Genomic DNA, 19,621 nt, shown 5'->3' with positions numbered 1-19,621 from the left:
TTGTTTTTATTCATCGTCATAAGTAAAGGCGTCTTAACAGATCAACTTGTAATCCATCATAGCCTATAGGCCTAATCCAAGACCACAGAGGATTTTGAAACGAATCAAATGTAAATTATATCTTAAAATTCAGATTAAACAATACTCGACACACAAATAAAGAACTTGAAAATTTAAGGATTTTTCAAAGTGTAAAACTGGATTATATGTTTTACGGCTATCTTAACTTTTAAATATAATCATTGAAGTTGAATAAAAACCAAGGGGATTTCAATACAAGCGGTTATGTCATTCTGTCTTCATCAGCTACCTTTCAAACAAATGCCATGTGCGGATCAGCTACACTTTTAAACAAACAAGTTCTGTCATGCTGTCCTTTCAACACGAATGTATATCACTATAGTGGTATACATCCGTGTTTTCAAACAACTATCATCCAATGTCATTCTGTCCTTATCAGCTACCTTTCAATCAATTGTCATTCAATGTCATCCCATCCTCCTCAGCTATCTTTCATTCAATTGTAATCAAATGCCAATCTGTACTTTATTGTTAGCTTTTATGAAACAAATGCCATATGCCTATTTATGTCATTCTGTCCTGATCAGCCACCATTTCAAACAAGTCCCATCTGATATCTGTCCTTGTTAGCTACCTGTCATACAAATGCCATCAAATGTCATTCTGTCCTGGTCAGCTACCTTTTTGGAACAAGTGCCATCTAATGTCTTTCTGTCCTCGTTAGCTGCCTGTCAAACAAAAGTCATCTGATGTCATTCAGCCTATGTCAGCCACCTTTTGAATGCCGTCCAATGTCATTCTGTCCTGGTTAGCTGCCTTTCAAACAGATGCCATCCAGTGTTATTCATTGGGATTTTCTTTCAATATAAAAGCTGTTTTCCTCTCCTTTCATTGAATCAGGTGCCTCAATATAGACTATCGAACAACCAGGTAGTCATTATTTTTACTCCATATTTATTGGTACAGAATAGCACAGAAATGGAAGTATAAGTACATAAATCATTACTGCATAACTTTAAAATACATACGGCATCTTATTTTCGTAATCAAACTTTTGTGAATAAATAGTCAAATGCAAACTTATACTGGACCAAAATTTCAATTCTAATTTATGAAATTATTAAAAATCAAGTTTATGTTGCAGATGTGGAATTCTGGTGGTGGCAACGAAATATGGGAATGACCACAATATGAATGAGTATGCAAACACATGAGGAATGGAATGTGACGATATTTGAGATGGTCAATAAAAACACACAAGTATCACTACTAGGATTAGAAGGAATCGCCAAACCGATAATTTTAATACAAGTTTTTCTTTTGCCATTATATTCAACCAAGTACCCATATTTCATTTCCACTTTCTAACGGTACACTGAACACAAGACAAAAATGCAATACTAACTGATTTAATTCACGAAATAAAACACATAAATCTAATCCAGGGCTAAAATGCATTTACTACTTTGAAGCATACTTTAAACATAAATGTTGCCATGGCAACAAAAGCATTACAAACCATGATTATCTGGGTTCCAAATGTGAGGTCTAACACTAGTGAAATCATGGAATGTTTCATTAAAGTACATTGCTACGTAGTAACATTATAAATTTTCTCAATGTCAAAAAGTGACAGATGTTAACGGCCAGAAAATTGGCAAAAGCACCAGATGATAGTGGTTTTATACAAAGAATTATTTTAATAACAACTGAAGGGGCTTCCAACATACATGTAATTGGAGCAACTTATTGTATTTTCAAAGACATAAGTTTGCTCTACCCAATTATGAAGTATGATTGAGGGGTAAAGCAATGTATCGTTCTCCAATGACTAAGTCTCTAGAAATACTGAATATACTAAACTTGATATTGAATTTTATAAACACCAACTTGACGAGAACAGCCATATAGCTTCTTCAGTCATTGTTTACATGTTCCCAGCAGAAAATTTCAATTGAACCCACTGTGAACAGTATGTTTCTGTGGGTAAAGTACAGGCCTGTCAAGCAACAAATGTGATTGGTGTGTGCTTCTCTGTACAAGTGATTACAACAAAGGTTAAGTAAAATTTAACAAAACACATTTTGAAGTGGGTGTCTCTTAAAGGTGAACAGATTCAAGACAATGCTGGGCAACAAGATAGGAACAGAGTTCCTTTGCAAAGGTGCTGTAGGCATTCAAGAGTTTGTAGAATGTGTAAATTTGTTGAGCCTCCCAAGAACTGCCCTCTTACACTACAGGGGACTCAGTAACTATCAATATTGCTGTCCCAACAATATCTTGAGACACGCCACCTTTTATCATTAACATGTTTTTACAATGAATTACCAAATTGGTTGAATCACCACTGGTGAAATGACAAGGATTACATCCTAACCAAAAGCACAAACAATCAAATATGGCTATTACAGTAATGTCGGTGATTGGTAAAAACAGTGCATATATATCAATATATGCTATGACATCCCAGTTCTTTACAAGAGCAATGATATCACAAAATAGAGAAGACAAAAATTATCATTTATCATCTTGATTTACTTGAACCGTGATCATTTATAACACTGCAGTTCAACAGTTAGAAAGCCACACCTTCGTACAAGTTAATCTCAATCAAAAGCCTGTGAAACTTTCTCTCAACTCGGAGTGAAAGAAAACTGTGTGTGATCTTTTTGCAGCGATCCTGACCCAAATAGGGAATTTCCCACATGCTATTCCTCCTCTAACATAAACGGGTCATGATGTTAGAATTTTAAAATCTCCTTGTCAGCTCCAGAGTATTGATCATTTAATGTCTTATCTATTTTCGCTAGGATGCAGTCCAATTATTGGATGGTGTTAAAAGTCAGTCAACATGATGGAATTTCAAGAAAGCTGCTCCAGCATTTGCATAACAGACATCTTAAGGCCGATGGCGAGTTCTTCAGCTGTGTAGGGATTGCCTAAGATAGGAACGTGGATGAAAGCAGTCCGTGATGGGTCGATATCCAGGGACTTATAAAAGATGTAGTTACATAAGTACCTGTAAGAAGTGAAAACGTATTAGTAATTCACAAATTTCTCTTAGCTAAAAGTGAATCTGCGTTGAAACATGATATTCCTGCTTTCCTTAACTTAGAACTTCAACAGTGAAATTATTTCAAATCCTGGAACCCCCATGGGGCAGCGGTTGCCTATTCATCAAGATTTAAGCATGTTAAAGCACTTACCTTCCAGGGTCATGTGACACCACACTAGTGACTCCACAACCGCAGCGATTCACTTTATCACAAATGACATTCATTTGTAGTTCTGACGTCAGTTTCTTTGGGCTGCCCTCAATGCAGCAGTGGGTTAGTGGCACCCTGCCTTTCACGTCTTCCATGGTAATTCCGTCATTATGGGCACATTGTTCAAGGGTGAGGTTCCTGGCTATGCCTGACACACCAACGTGGACAACAAGCTGTAACAAGAATGAATTGTTTGTTACTGAGAAATGACAGCAACTAATGGCAAATAACAAGAATGAAAAATAACATGCATGATTTATTTCAATCAACTCGTACGTAACTCTGGATGTGAACTGATATGACGTTAGATTTAAAGTCGAGCAGGAGTCGTAAATGATGCGCAACTTCTTAGTGTTGATACTTACATGCGGTTTATGTGACCGCCACATTTTTGGAATAATATCATTGACTGTGTCATATTCGACAGGAATTTCTGCCACCACTAGATTGTACTTATCATCCAGGCCCAACCTCTCCAGCTCCTTCACGGCAGACCAGCTTGCATTGACATCATGACTTTTGAAAGGACCAAACCCTGAAAACAGGAGATGAAATAATAGAAACATCAATAGCATTAGTGGTATCATATATTACTCGGCAATTGGTGTATTGGTTTCAGATGCCAGATTTCTAACCAAGAAGTCAGGAGTCTAAAGAGGTAATCCTGTCCAAGCCAATTTGTCCTTCCCATACATGATAGAGTTTGAAGGTGAGCAAAACACTGAATATATGTGGCTGCTATACAACATTCACAGAAAGACTCTGGGATCTCAAGAATTTCTCAAAAATGTGCTTTACACAAAGTTGAAGTTCGCCAAGTATCAGCGGGTAAGAACAGATGTAAACTATAATGAAATCTTTTGTGTCCTCAAACCATTCGTTAGAGGTGGTCATACCTGTTACAATTACTGTTTCCTTCTCCTCCGCCGCGTCTCCCATATTGCACGTTTCTCAATTCCCTGGCCAAACTTCTCTCTGCAAGTGCAAAATAAACTTAAAGTGGACTTGAAAGCTTGATGTTACCTTGCTTATTGGAGCACTCATATTTATAACATGCACACTTTGGCCAAAATACAGTCGAACAAATAGAAGTTGAATAACCAATGACTCTATCAAAATGGCATTGCCTACTTGAGTAACAGGAGTTGATGACCATAGCCAGGTTAACCTCCACTACAAATAATGACTGTTAGGAATGATTCAACAAACATCACCAAAACCGTAATCTCATTTTGCTGGCATGATCTTCACTGCCAGAAAGGTTATCACATTAGCTCGATATTTGCCTGATATCAGATGAACTTTCCGTATCACCACAAATGACCCTGTGACACGTTGATCGACTGATGAACAGGATTATCAATATCAAAGTTCATAATTATGACATATGCAGGAAAAATTTGATTATCATGGTGCACTGGATTATGGCAACAGCGTGTTTTTCAACAGTTCTCGTTTTGCTCCTTAACCCTTCACGGACATTTTACAATTATTTAACACCTTACTGACCATTGATTCAGTGGCCTGTGATTTGAGACACCCTGTAACTGTACTAGACCATGACGGCATGAGCATGACACAGTTACTGTGTGAGTTAGCAAGCATGCAGCACACACTATACTACCCGCAATACATTCTACTAAGTTAATATAGGTCTACGTTTACAGTTGGATTGTAGTCAGATTTCTTTCTCAATCTCAGGCTTCTGTTGGTTAGGTTGTAGCAGTTTCTGGGCTACACGGCCAGAGTAAATCGAGAAACGAGACAAAGCCACAACAATGGGTACAAAACCCGGAAGTGTATTGGTGGCCTCTAACGGGATACGATGTAACTATTAGTTTCACAAATTATTAGTAGATGGCAGCACTGAGGGCATTCACGGTGGACCGCAGTAGAATATTGACCTCTTGCGAACCCTATGGTTTATATTGTTATACCGGTTTGTCATACAAATGAAAATAATAATGGGAGTGGAGAGACCACTATTGGCAACTTTGGGTAACTTTAACTTGCCTACCTAGCTGTTGACTGTTGTGGATGGATGTACATGGGGTGTCGAACCCGTGATAAGATCGAAAGTCCAGCATTCTAACCGTTGAACCACAGGTTTTTTATGATGGTAGGGGCCAGGCCAACCTGGTATGTCAGCGATGGGTATTAAACATTGACCAGAGCCTGGTCTTATTATGTACTTTTGGAAGAAAATCCAACAATATTTGATTGTTGAATCTGTACTTATATTATGGTCATAAGTCTGTGCTGACATGGAATATAAAAAAAATAGCTTGGATTATGAATAAGAATTCATTTGTGAATACAAGCCCAAAATTTGCTGAAATTTGCTGGTAGGACTCCTTATCCAGCATCTCACAATTTTCTGGAAAACATTCACAGCCTTGTCTTGTCTCTCACACACTGAGCAGTCATCTGGGCCTGCTGTCTTGGACTGACATAACATCTCACTGTGCTCTAGATGACATGCACACCAGGGCCTCTTACCATGCTTGTGAAGACAGGTACAACGTACTTGGCCGTCTATTCCATATACCGCAGGCACAAGGGCCTAACGAAAAAGATCTTGGATTCGCCGTCGTAAAATCAGAATTGTAACAGCTACTGTCATCAGCTTGGTTGTGACAGTGTCTAGGACGAGTGAAGCTGGCTGGTAACTAGCCTACTATTCAGATCTTGGACATTGTAGCAGCTACTGGGGGAGTACTGTCAGTGTCTTCAGATTGGTTGTGATATGGTCTCTACTGTACAGGGAGACATACAACATATGCCTTCCCAAATCAAATAATTGCTTGATGTGAATGTAAACAGTTTTTGTAAATTGCTCGCTGATGAGATATTAATTGCAAGCTCGTGTCGATAACAGCAAAGATAAAAACGTGGAAAAGATTTTGTATCTCGGCACTGGGGCGAATTTGACCAGGCACTACGCACGTGGCTTTGTTGACGGAAGTGATCGCGAGGTGTCACACGTGGTACTCATCTGCCTTATATCATATTCTGCAACAATGGCGGTGCCTCACCTCGTGCTGTGAATGACAGCTGGACATTTCTTCTGATTTCTGAGTGTTAAAATGGGTTGCACCCCCAGTGTTCATGGTTCTCATTCAGGAGTAAGTTATTGCCGAGATTCTGACGATTCGAATTCTCCAAGACCTTCAATCGTGGCCGCAAATCTGCCTGGAAGGCCAGTGGACCCTCCGCTGGGGGAACGGGAGTCTGAGGCCAGGCCAAGTCGTTCACATGGTTCTGCTGGGAAGCGCTCGAGGCGGAGCACCCTGACTGTTAGCATAGAAGCTGAGACCCAGACCAGCTGCTATATTCTAAAGGTAGGCCCCCGAATTGGTGCATTCTTAATCTTATTCAATAACTCATTATCTGAGTTGCATCCCCTCGCCAAGTTGACCTTCGTCCTTAGCTTTGTTTGCCTCTGACTGAGTCCCCACACACAGTATCATGTGGTTCATGAGTTGACTTACGCGGGGGGGGGGTGAGGGTAGAGGGGGGAGCTATGCCACTTTTGCTTCATTGGCCCCAGACAAAGCCATGACAGTATCTTTTTGAAAAGATGCAAGTTATCTGACGAGGGGAGGGGTGTTCTTTACGGGGTCTTTACAGTCACGGTACAACCTTGCTCGGGATAAATCAAGTAGGCCAACATTCATGACATTTTCATTTAGGCCTACTTGATACTGCAAATTGTTATATATACAGTCAGAAGTTCCTTCGTCCTTGTTATCGAACATTTGCCTATATTTCAAAGATACCTTTGAAATCTGGAACATTTCTAAAATACCCTGGATTAATTGACAGAATACACCTGTTCATTGTTTTTCTTATGCAAGCTACTCTTTAGCCAGTTCTTTGGATTTCTATAGAGTTCTTTTCAAAAACTGACAAGGAGAAGCTCTTCGATTTTTCTGGATGTGGGCTCCTAAGGTGTGTACATTGCCAGAAACTATGAGCAAAAACCTTTGTGTCAGTGATGCAAATCATAATTTACTATCCCAACATTTCTATTTTGCTTCTCCTGTAATGGGCATGGCAGTGATGCCAAAGTAAATACCCATCCGTTCTTTATTTTATGTAAAGTGAGAATTCTTTGACATACGTTGCCATGGCAATGCTGTAACAAGTTGGTCTGATCTTGTTATAATTCTCAGTAGAGCTTTTACCCCTTAGTGGTGACGCTTACATTTGAAGCCCAATGGCAGTGATTTCTGGCAACAAAATTCTGAAATAGTTGTCATGTGGTTTTATGATACATGTACGTGAACACAATACTTTTCATTAACTGACATTTTAATACTGTTATTGCTCTTCATTGTGCTCTTCTAAAGGCCGTCTAGGAAAGGCCAATTGTAGCATGTACGATTTGAGCTAAAAATGTTAGGAAAAGAAAGAGATGAGAAGGGAAATGCAACTCCAAACAAAATGTTGAGCAATTGTCTAGATGTGAAAATTATGGATGTGGGAGTTGCCTATTTTTACAGAACAGGAAAAAGGGGGAGTATTCACCCCCACACCCCAAAAAATTGAATTTGGAGAAGATTTTGTTATCAGTTATTATAATATTATTATTGACCAGTCAGTTTTTCTTTTTTTCACTTGAAAATCTAATTTGCTGCATTGTTCAGAATGGATATCACACATTCTAATTTCCATCCAATTTGCCAATTTGGTGATATTTGTGGGCATTAAATTGGTAACCAACCTTTCCTACTTTCAAACTGGTCACGTTTCTTGCAGCTGTTCGATATGCCAGGATGTAAAGTATTGGTTGACAAATAAAGTAAACACAAAGTCAATTAGATTGCTGTATGCTGTTCCCTCCAGTTTATTGATCTTCAATGAAAGCAGCAAATCTATTGATGTACATGTACCACCATCAGTTTTGCCAATATGCTTCATTTGACATGATTGGCAGATCAATATGGGTGATTTGGCCAATTTCTCCCTTTCTTGAGATCCTCAAAATCACCCGGGATAAATCAGCCATATTGTAGGATAGTTCTCTTAAATGTGACATCGACTATTTGACCTTTGAGGTAAAAAGGAGTGGAAACATCACTATTGGTATTGGTTGTCTTATAAAACAACACGAGGGCAGAGTTAAAATGTCGGCCAAAATGACAGCACCCCCCCAGTGCAGTGTTTGCCATGTTTGGTGAGGCAATAAATTACCAATACTGATGTGTGGTATCTTATTTCTTTTCTAAACCACCTCAAACTTGATACATTTTATACCAACCCATACCAACCCATACCAACCCAAGACAATGCAAGAGGGTATGGTTGTCTCACTAAAACATCTGTGCCTTGGTCAAAACGAGGTATGCATAATCCATCTTTAAATGTACCATTGCAACTAAGGTGTTTTCAAATTTTACTCGCTTACCCCTTCTTTGTTTCACAGGTTTGTGCTTGGTAGTAAATGTCATGGTAAAGGACAATGATGCGAAAGAAGTTTGTTCTGGACAATTCGCTATAATGAAAGATAATAGATCAAGTCCCTATGTGCCTCTTTTCCTTTTCATCATCATGAGATCTTTGACTTTGGTCCAACATTGATGAGGCAACTCCAAACCTGGTAAAAGAACAAGAACAGAAAAGAAGGCATAAAAATAAGTTCTTGTGAACGAAGGAAACATGACATTGTATCTTTTGGCCATGTATATAACATTCTGTATGATATCAAACAATCACCTGCTGATGACATTCTTTAGCATAAGCATCAATGATTATGTATTGTTTAAACACAATGATATACGTATGTGTACAAATTTGAACATACAGGTTTTTGGTTTGATGGGGATCATCTTGCCTAAACCTTTTACCATATGTACCATGAAGACATCTCCATTAAATGAACACGGATCCTTTGAGTGTCTATTTCTAATCCGAGTTCTGCGTTCATTAAGAAGCTGTCATTGCCTTGATCTTGTTCCCAGGGGAGATTACCAGCAACCGGCAAGTTCCGCTCTGTATTCGACATGCTCGGCAGACTATAAGCTCGATCGATTTTTGCGGAACCGATAACAGGGGCACGTACCTCATTCTGTCACATTTCATGTTTGTATCACAGGATTGATGGTGTATTAATCTAACTTCATTGAACTTCGTAAGATGCATCCAGAAGCCTCAAAAACTCTTGAAGATTGCATTTTTTGAGTCCATTATGTGAAAATATTACACCGGTAGGTATATTACCTTTAAATCAAAAGCCAGGGATGAGTTTTGTTGCGTTTTGTGGTGAAAATATATTGTCACTCCAAGAACCTGACAAAAAAAGAAACAACAGCAAAGTGTGACAACTGGTACATAATGATTATTTCCTGATAAACTTGTTGATGGCCCTGAGTGCCTTTGTTTCCATCCTTGTTATAATCTATCGCGTGGCATAATCATTGATGATGCATGAAAGTATCCGGTTATGATGAATATGTCAGGCGTCAAGATTGTGTAGGTGGATATTATAAGAGCTCGCTAACTGGTCCGATTGATTTCTTGTCCTCTTGTAATCTCATTTTATGGCTTCTGGTTGAATGATTCCATCATCCTTGCATGAGAGTTGGGAGAAACATTTCAATTGATTTTGATCCTATGCTAATGCTATATGTGGTCACACACTGGGTTTTAATTGGATCTCTTTAATCTGACAGTCCTGCGAGTGTTGATCTTGGGCAAGGGCAGGAAAGACAAATGAGCCCTGTGAGTGTTGTTTCGTGGTCGGGCAGCAATGATAGAGCCCTGTGAGTGTTGTAGTAATGGCTAGGGCACTAATGGCAAACTCTTGATTGTTGTTTCACACTGCCACTAAATAATTTCTCCAAAATTATGATTTAGATACCCTATGCTTTCCCCGGTCACAGCCGACAAGCAGTGACCAAGCCCTTGGATTTTCCCTTAACGTGATTGAAATACGACCTGATCGAAATGATTATTTCCTACCTCAGATTTGACACTCCATGCGAGCCCCACTGATATCGTCCTTTGCCATAGAAACTAGATCTGCATGGTTATTGATTGGTGCATGCCCGGAGATGAACACGATAACTATGGCAATGTCACATCATATTACCAACATTGAATCAATGCAGTGGCAGCTTGTTCCTGCTCAGGCACGGTATCGACACCAGAAAATCTATGGTACCAGGCACCAATAAATCTCCACTTTTACCGAATTGTGGTGTTGGAATACAGGACAAGCCAGCTTGTGAGTGAATGTTTAACATTGAGAGACTCATCCTTCTGATGGAATGAACCAAGCTGTGGCAGTTTGAAAAGAGCATACCAGTTTGTTGGAAAAGGCGATCATGCCAGTTCAATGAAAGCGGGCATGCCGTTGTTTGGAACGAGGGACGAGGCATGACGAAATGAACAAGGAGAAGCACTCATTGTCATAATGGTGATGGAGATTTCCCTCACTGCTATTGGAAGTGCCCCAGTTCTGTCCTACCTTATTAGGTGATAATCATGTGGCTTTTGACGACTGTATTGGATTACTAATGCAAAGCATCAACTTTCAGTTGAAATGCTTGTTAAATTTTAATGCGAAATGTTGTTGACTGCAACAGTAAGTGCTGTAAAAATATGAGTTGTGCTGTCAAAGATAGTAAATCATCACCAGTTTTCTAGAAAGGATGAGGAAATGTTACCCTGCAGTTGAATCATGATGGCCAGTTCTTGTTGCAGGCACCTCAATGACCAGCATAAACATGAGATTTTTGCAATTGCATCTTTGCAAGACGCTTCAGATTGGCAAAACTGTAAAAACCTGCAAGAAATCTTGTTAGAGGAAGTAGTTTGTAGCATGACTGGCAACATCACCCTTGAGAATTTGTTTGATTGCCTGCTTGATGTTACTTCAGCTCCTCATTTCAGTATGATCAGGTATTCAGATCTGGTTTTTCCTATTGGGCAGACCAATCAACTGCCGATTTGTTGACAGGGAGATTAGCAAATGTATCAGAAAAAAACCGACAAGGAATCTCCTAGGAGTTTGTACTGAATATTAAGGGTCTTGGTTAGATTTTGGTCCTTGAGAATATGTTTGCCTTGCTTGCCTTTATTGACATGCTTGCTCCTCACTATGATCAAGATTCAGACTGCGTTTGTCCAGATTTCGAACGACTGATCACTCTTTATTTCTTCCTGTCCCACCATCTCATTAAAAACACTTTATTTGATTACTAAACGTGACATTACTTTGCCTGGCAGGATCTCACCAGGCCTGCACCAGCCCATCAATTGTGAGCAAAATTGTAGTGAATTTGATATCTACAACGCTTCACAGCGATGATCTAGTCTTATAGAAGACAAGCAAACCTCACCTTTGATAAAGATCACTTTTAGTGAAATTTGTCTCTGCTTACCACAGGCCTGACTGTTGGAGAGTTACATAATAAATAGTGGTTGTTTATGATGTGCAAGTGAAGTTTCCGAGAGGGGGGCATAATTTAGCGATGTTTTTCATGCATGTGTGGGGTGAGAAGTTAAAACAGCCTAATTGGAGGGGGGCATAATTTAGCGATGTTTTTCATGCATGTGTGGGGTGAGAAGTTAAAACAGCCTAATTGGAGGGGGGCATAATTTAGCGATGTTTTTCATGCATGTGTGGGGTGAGAAGTTAAAACAGCCTAATTGGCCATCATGTCCTTGGAGATAATATCACTGTGTTCAGTCTTAGGGTGTCATCTCAATTGGGTCAGTCTGTAAATAACAATGTGTTTCACACCCTTCCCCCACCTCAAGGAAAATAGAAACACATTCAGTCAATGCTATAATGCAGTTTTTATGCATTCGAATTTGATTTTTTGTGAAATCTCAACCATTATAAAAGCTTTTAGTGTTAACCCTTGCAGTCAGTTCAATTAGATTTTCTTTTTTGCTAAAAAAATATTTGATCATGAATGTGTGTGCGAAAATTTCCCAGTTTGACTGACATTCATAGTCTGTGTCTTTCATTCACCAGATGCACTTTTAAAGTCTTCAGTATGGTATCTGGTAGAGATGGCATAGCCTGTGTCTGGTAATTCTTTCCAAATGAATTGCCTTTATATATCAAGGAACCTTCAGTGATTCGCCATTGATGAGTTCCTGACACTGTCTAGCTGCTCTTATCAACAACTAATTATTTTCAAATTGCACTTATGTCCTGTGTTGTCCTCTCACCCCTGATGTTATGATCGATGATTTTAGAGCTGCCAGTCTGTCAGTACACGGCCATCTCCTCCATCTCTTGGAGATGAACAAATTTGCGGTGAATTTGGCCGAACTTTGCCATCCCCCAAGGGTGATTGCATTCTTGATCTTGTTCTTTTCCTCCTTTTTGCCTTTACTAAGCCCCAATCATAGGAGAAGTGGCAGCCAATCTTTATATGTGAAAATTCTGCCTTGCGTGATCACTAAGTGGCTTGGGCCAGTCTCATTCAAAATGATCTCTGATAGGGCGTACAGTCCAAATCACAATTGTCATCCTTAAATTTGTGTGTCAGGGATGCACTACCCAGCTACCCTGACACTGGTGTGTCATTGAAGCGCAACTTGGGGTGCAACTCGCGCCTACGTTGCGTGTCATTGATGCGAAGCAGGACGAATGTCAATTGTGATTCTGGCTGTAGGTACTTTCTACTTGTAGTTCACCAGATACAGATTTTTCCACCAATATTGTCCACCACCATTTGACCCTTTGTGCATGCAGTGGCACCAACTGCATAAGCTGTTGTCTTATAAAAACCTTGTATTCAAAATAGAGAACAAAATCTTTTTTGTCTGATAGGCAATGACAATTTACCAAGAGATAATAAAGACTCAATCGACTTTCTCAATTCTTACAATTACCTATTTTCCTGAGGGTGTCTGTTGCAACCGCCTGAACCAAAAAGTTGTTTCCTTGACCTCCACGAATTATCACCATTTCGACAGAATATCTGAAGGGCTGATATTTTTGTTCTGTCTTTAATCAACCAAACAGAACTGATCACATTTCTTCAAATATGATTTGGCGAACATTAAGGTGAAAATTAGTGCTGATTTGATATCACTTAAGCGGGTGGGAGTTTCCTTAATTCACTTACATGGCTGTAAAAAATATCTCTTTGCTCCCATTTCAGTCTGATCTGTAGAGTAAGGTACATGGGTATTTTTCTTTGAAATGTTTTCCCTTCCGAAGAGTGATGACTATATAGTGGGGGTATTTTACTCCTAAATCTGTTTCTTTTTCGAGGAGTGTCAATGGCAGTTCATTTCGTGATGCTACATGTACGTTGGCAAATTTGTTAATCTTCAGTTGGCGATGGACGTTACATTTGCTGTTGAGATGCATGCCAGTTGAAATCTTTACACTCTTTAAGTTTGCATTTGACAGTACCTTTGCAAAAATTTCAAAATAAAATGCTTGCAAAGATTTCAGAGTTTACAGTAAATTCAATTAAAATTTCTATTGTGTACAACTAAAAATTCTTACAGAAGGTTGGCAAAAGCCCCATACTCTTGTAAGACATCAAACCCTGTATGAAAATCCCGTGGATCAAATTCTTCCCTTAGCCTTATAGTCAGTACCGATGGATGTTTGAGCGTGTTGTCATAGGAACCAAGACTGACAAAGCCTGCTTTGTCGTTTCTGAATGCATCAGAGGATGGGATAGATCAGAAAGGATATTATTTGGTGGAGAGGGGAAGTCATGGGAAATAGATACTTAGTCACACAAATTCATTGAAGTTAACTCCTTTTTCATGCTGTCATCTTTTGTTTTTTGTGTTCATCAGTCTTCAGCAGTTATCAGGATTACCAAGAATTTATTCTTGGTAGCACAGAAAAATATTCATCCATCTTTGTGTTCAGTAGCATTGTGTGAGTTTAATTTCATTGTCATCTTAACACGGTGAGAAAAATTTCTACCTAAACAAGCCCATGCCTTTTAAAAGCAGCAGCAAAATGTCACGCGTCTACCCGCTCTTTGTGTTGATCAGAGAATGACTCGCATTCTGTCAACCGATCCCACAGACTTGTCTACTATTCCTCGGGCTATTCTCGCCCTTAAAGTCACATATGGTTTTGAGAAACAATCGGGAAACCAATCCCTTGGTGTTCTTACCATCTATATAGCCCCAGGCTTGAGCCTGAAGTTTAGCAACAACAACTTATTCCACTAATTAACAGATGAAATAGGGTGAGTTTTCGAGAAAAAAAGTCTTGTCGGTTTGTGATAGTTGCAATGTGTCAATTTTATTGTCAGTCTTTACCCGCCAGTTGTGAAGATGCATTGTTAATTTCTCCCTAGCGATAGCAAGTAAGCTGCTGGTGAGGAAGGAAATAGCGCTATTAACTGATTGTCAGTGTTTGGCTCAAACATATTGGTATCAGTCAGTATGCCATGTTGCTTTCCTAAATATCAGATGCATCATCTGTGGTTCCCAGCTGAACTCTTGAGGCAGCCTTGGACGTAGGAGGGAAATGTATCTGTATGAAAGAAACCAGAACAAATGGCTATGAGTCGAGCACCCTTTTACTCCAGAATATATTAGGTCTTCTAAAATCACCTGAATCTCCTCTTCTCCAGATCATTATGATGGTCGTTGGTCATCAGAGGGACGTTGAAGATACCCCTTTGAGGGACTGTGGGAATATAATGCCATTTTGTCATCTTCATTTAATGATCTAGCTGTCTGCTCCTGGAGGTTCTTGAGAGCAGAAACCTACTGGTAGATATCTACTCCCAATTGGAATGTCGGTGAGTTTGACCCTAGTCTTGGCTAAGCGTTTATCATCGGTGGAGCTCAAAAGTGATGTGCCTTATGAGCTGCTTGATACCCCAGAATTTAGTTTACTTATACCTACTTATTGTTGCTGGTTCTTACTGTTAGAAATGTTGCTCCACTCTTGGTAAACAAGAAGTCAATAACCTGGCCAGGTCTTCAAGATGATAGCTCAAGGGGATTCGACATCACAGACAGAATATCTTTTCACCAAAGTATGTCAATTTCCTCATCTTATCACGTCTCTTGCTTCTGCTAATTGGTTGTCGAGTTGGACTTCCTCCGGGCAGTTGTAAGTATGTAGATATGGATATGTCGAGGAAAAGATGGGTCTCAATTGAAGATCCCTGGGGGCATCTGTTTATCATATATCTATTTGGGTGAAAAGCTTGGAGCTTGGTAGCTTGATGGCTGGTTGAAATAGGACTTGATAGGAGCTAGGAGGTAGACCTCCTAGATTCTTACATCGCCTTGTCATTTGACCGAGATGGCCAAAAAGCTTATGAGCTTGTGAAAAGTACAGTTAAAGGAAGTTAGCAAGTCTCTACTTTCCGAAGCATTTACTTTAGCAGTGATGCACCCAATGAAGAACTTTATTTCCAAAAGGTGGCATCAATAGTTACCTGGCCTTCACAAGACAGAACCTTCTTTCTGGGAGGAAATCGACATGGGGGAGAGATTTTTAAATCTGTACTGACCAGTAACTGCTGTCACCTTTTGGTAGTACAGCTTCTAATTGCCCAAATATCATTGCTTTCAGCCACACGTTAAATTTCTTCATTAAAAACAGGTTGATTGCATTCAATTCGGAAGCAAGAGATATTGGAAACTTGCCTCCCGCAACTCACGGTTCACTGTTCTGAGATTCGGAAATTAAACTTGCTAATTTCTTTTATATGAAAGTTTCATGAAATATTAATCTTGGTGTATATTTCATATGAAATAGGATACATTTTAGGGGCATTTTTTATACCTTTTTAGAAACAGTAATGAGTTGGACATTGCATATCTGGGTTTCCTGAATATTACATGTTCAGATTTTGCCACTTTGCAAAACATTCCAGTAGTAAGCAAGGTCAGCGACGTCTGCTTTTCAGAATTCTCTGTTATTTGCTATGAATCGATATTCGAGAAAAAAAAGTCTACTGATTAAGTGCATTTGTTGGAATAAAAAACCCTAATTTTGAATTTGCCTTCGGTGATGTTTTATCGATTGCAGTCAATTCCAGCTGTTGAAAATGGTTTGAATTTCTGCTCCAGTTAGCTGAGTACCAGTTCAGTTCGATTTATTTTGTATCACAATGTCGTTTTCAATGTTCTCTTCTGATATTTTGATCTATGAACCCCTTCTTCTCTTCCATTTGTTCTTTTATTCTATGAGAATTGTCAGGACCTGTGAGCATTTCTGCATGCCACTGTGGATGAGCCATATGAAATTTGGTTTGGCCTGGTAACTCTATCTTTTGCCAGGGAAATAGCTCCATCTCAAGCTACTGTCAACTTGGATGGGGTCTTTGCTGGCATTGCCGCAGATATAAGAAATCATGGTTTTAAATCTCATTCTAAAGATGAAGCGAAACATTGGTGATCCTTTTAAACCCACAACCCCATGATTATGAGCCTTGCACTCTTCCCACTATGCCACAAGTCTTCCTACAACTGCTACTGAATAGGCGAGTCCACCTTCTGTACCAATAGTACCCATTAGTTACCAGGCTGTGTTATCTGACAAGCCTGTCGTCATGTTTGCCACATAATAGATTTGATTGGTTACAAGCCATGGGCGATCTATCTTATACCGAAAGTGTATGGCTTCGAAACACTACAGCTGTGTTGAGCTGCATGGTCATATTTCTGCAAACCTCTAGATACGGGTGAAAATTGTTGATAATTTGATAATCCGCAGGCTTTGGAAAAATCTTTCTCAGAGTCATCAGACTGCATGGTGTATACATATTGGACTTCAATCGATTTCAAATAATTTTCCATCAACCACAAATGCTAATATTTGTCCTGTTGTAGTTAGAGTCTGAAAACATCCTAAAAAGCTATGAAATTCGTCACCTGTTATCACAAATAGATAAATTGTTCCTCTTGTCGTTGTTGACCGTCTTGATAAGGAGTTTTCTTGGTCAATTGACTGTTCTAATAAGGCTTTTGTTCTCATGTCCATTGTCTGTCACGCCATCAGACGAAGTTGCTAATTCAATCAGCTCTTTAGGATGACCAGCCAATCACAATAGACTTCGTTAATTGGTTACACGAGTTCTTTGACAGGGATATCTTTGATTGAAAATTGACTTAACTTCTACTTCCACCTACCTGAAACCTTGCGTCTATTTAAGACCAGTGTCTTTGGCCCTGTGTAGAAAGACCTGCCAAGCTCTTTCATATGACTTATAGTGTGTCGGTTGTGCGGTGTGTTGGAAAACCTGGGAAGTGCTTAATTTCATCTATTCAAAATGTGTTATTGTGTTTGTAGTAGCATCAGTGCATGATACACTGATGGTGATGGACATGGCAACAGGTGCTGCTGCAGGTAAAATGATATCCTTTGTTTAATCTGTGTCTGCAGCTCTGTCTGCAAAGAGAGGTTGCCATCAATAAATCTACTGCACAATCAGTTGCCCGGCTTCAAAACTATTGATTGCTGTGTTTGCTATTTCCATCTATCGAAAAAACCTGTGTTAAATGCAGGTTAGCCCACAGAAAGTGACACCAGGATGAAATAGACATGCTGTAGCCACAGCAATCAACAGATAGAATCACAAAAAAAGGACTTTGGATAGAAGAGGCACAACTTAAATATGATCTGAATTGTGTTAAGCCGGACCATATAAAAAGAAATAAGATGCAGTCTCTTATCATTCGTATGTACATGTAGCTGATGTGGTGAACTCCACCCAAGACAATTTGTCCAGACGATATCCGTCCCCAAAGACATGCCACTGTGTCACGAGCCTTGGGCAAATATTCATTGGATCGTCATTCTGGGACACCCGTACTGCTCGGCAACCCTCCCAGTCAGTGCTGAAACACAACTCGTTCCCGGCTTTAGCATATCTGGCATTGATGTTGGGCCAGCACTAACTAACTGTAAAAGAGTTTCTGTCATTGTTGTCTCTGATCAAAGATGGAACTATCATGAGGAAAAAACAATGAAGCATGGTGACAGCCAAGTTCCGTTGTAACCATAGAGACTGAGAATCCTTAGTCTCCTTGCCAAAGCCTGGGATTAGTTTGTTGTGTTTAAAGCCAGGTCATTGCTGTATCTATCAGTAATTCCCTCATTGCATCGGTATGAGATGATGAAATATAGCCAGGGTAAGGTTATTTGTACCATTTATGACTTTAGATTACATGGATGAGAATCCTCCAGACTTCTGGGGTTTTTTAGTCGAGAAAATTTTAACTTTTTAGCATTTAAAAACTATTTTTTGTCGTTTTGGCTGTTTTGTCCTCCATCTTTATCTGAATTATAGTAAGTTAAAAATACTGACAATGATGGTTAGGAATGTTCATCCATTCATTCCTGTGTTATGTTAGTCCCATGTGAGCAAAAAGTCTTTGAGACATTTCATTCTTATTGAAAATCAACTGTGCCAATCCAATGCAAGAGCAGTTGATTTGTAATGAATTCACAGTCATATCTTCAAATTATCCCTGTTCAGTCATGCTCGACTGGGCTAAAATGGTTCCTGATCTGCTGCAATCTAATCGCAATGCACAAAGATTGTCATATTGGGTAAAAAATTCATTGATATGATTTTCATGCCGCAAACCTCATTGGTATTCTGCGCGATCATAACATGATATGAGCTGACCTGGCAAACTTATGGGACTGTTTCCATGGTATCGGGAATTGAAGCCGGGTTGTGAACGATCAAATTTATGTCGATATTATAAAGTGGATATTTGGCGTTATAGTCAATGCCAGATTTCCATTTTATGAGGTAGGACAAAACTATTTGTTCGGGTTCATATGGAAATCCTAGTTATTAGGGCAGGCAGATAGGGTCATAATATCCTTACTCTTTGTTCATTCTAAAATCATTTACGTTTAACATAGATTATTTCATCTTCAACGTAAATTATTTTACGTTCAACGTGTATAAAGGCTATTGAAAAACAAATCTCAGTGTGGATCTTTTCTGGGTGCTTTCTATCTATCATAAAAAAAACTCTTCAGTCATGAATCTATCATCATCAACCAAAGTGACATATAGGATGACATGATCCATCTTCCTAAGGGTAAAATCCAGTTTGGATGGAACTCAATGGGGCTAGTTTAGACACGGCAAGTTGGTGAAAGGCATCCTGGGATGAAAAAGACACCAATCAACAGACGGAATAAAAAAACATGGAAACGAGAAATGGTGATTGCGAGGAAATGCATGGCTAATGGAAAGTGCATTTGCAAATGCTAAAATGCTACTTTGCCTTCCATCAATTTTTGTTGTACATTGTTTCATTGTGCACTAGGGGTAATGGCATTATGCAGCAGAAGGTCCACATCAACAAACTTACATTACAGGGTGCTCCATTTCACCTTTACTAAGGAA

General features: G+C 39.3%; 2 protein-coding genes across 5 annotated transcripts in view; one reads left to right on the top strand and one right to left on the bottom strand.

Annotated features, from left to right (window-relative positions):
* Window positions 1-1,414: 1,414 nt before the first annotated feature.
* Window positions 1,415-5,091, bottom strand: LOC135482456 (pyroglutamyl-peptidase 1-like). Its single transcript, XM_064762465.1, has 5 exons — window positions 4,953-5,091; window positions 4,184-4,262; window positions 3,653-3,822; window positions 3,228-3,460; window positions 1,415-3,040 (listed from the first exon to the last, which is right to left on the bottom strand). Exons 2-5 carry the CDS (start codon window positions 4,224-4,226, stop codon window positions 2,884-2,886), a joined length of 603 nt encoding a protein of 200 aa, XP_064618535.1. The 5' UTR covers window positions 4,227-4,262; window positions 4,953-5,091; the 3' UTR covers window positions 1,415-2,883.
* A 1,218-nt stretch (window positions 5,092-6,309) lies between these two features.
* The window catches only part of LOC135482455 (high affinity cAMP-specific and IBMX-insensitive 3',5'-cyclic phosphodiesterase 8B-like), a 56,119-nt gene continuing 42,807 nt past the window's right edge, over window positions 6,310-19,621 (top strand). For all 4 annotated transcript variants that reach the window (XM_064762461.1, XM_064762460.1, XM_064762457.1 and 1 more), the window contains exon 1: window positions 6,310-6,628. In XM_064762461.1, coding sequence (XP_064618531.1) covers window positions 6,374-6,628 — 255 coding nt within the window. In that variant the 5' untranslated portion in view covers window positions 6,310-6,373. The remainder of the gene's footprint in view (window positions 6,629-19,621) is intronic.

The sequence above is a fragment of the Lineus longissimus genome, chromosome 2 (genome assembly GCF_910592395.1).
Source record: "Lineus longissimus chromosome 2, tnLinLong1.2, whole genome shotgun sequence".
Lineage (NCBI taxonomy): Eukaryota > Metazoa > Nemertea > Pilidiophora > Heteronemertea > Lineidae > Lineus > Lineus longissimus.
The sequence above is the reverse complement of the archived record's forward strand: the minus strand, read 5'-3'. Positions and strand labels throughout refer to the sequence as shown.

Bases quoted from the DNA above. Each gene is read 5' to 3' on its own strand.
- LOC135482456 (XM_064762465.1), bottom strand. From the start codon at position 4,226: ATGGGAGACGCGGCGGAGGAGAAGGAAACAGTAATTGTAACAG. The intron at 3,461-3,652 runs GTAAGTATCAAC...TTCTTGTTACAG, and splicing joins GGCGGTCACATAAACCGCAT to CTTGTTGTCCACGTTGGTGT. The intron at 3,041-3,227 runs GTAAGTGCTTTA...CACTTCTTACAG, and splicing joins GTGTCACATGACCCTGGAAG to GTACTTATGTAACTACATCT.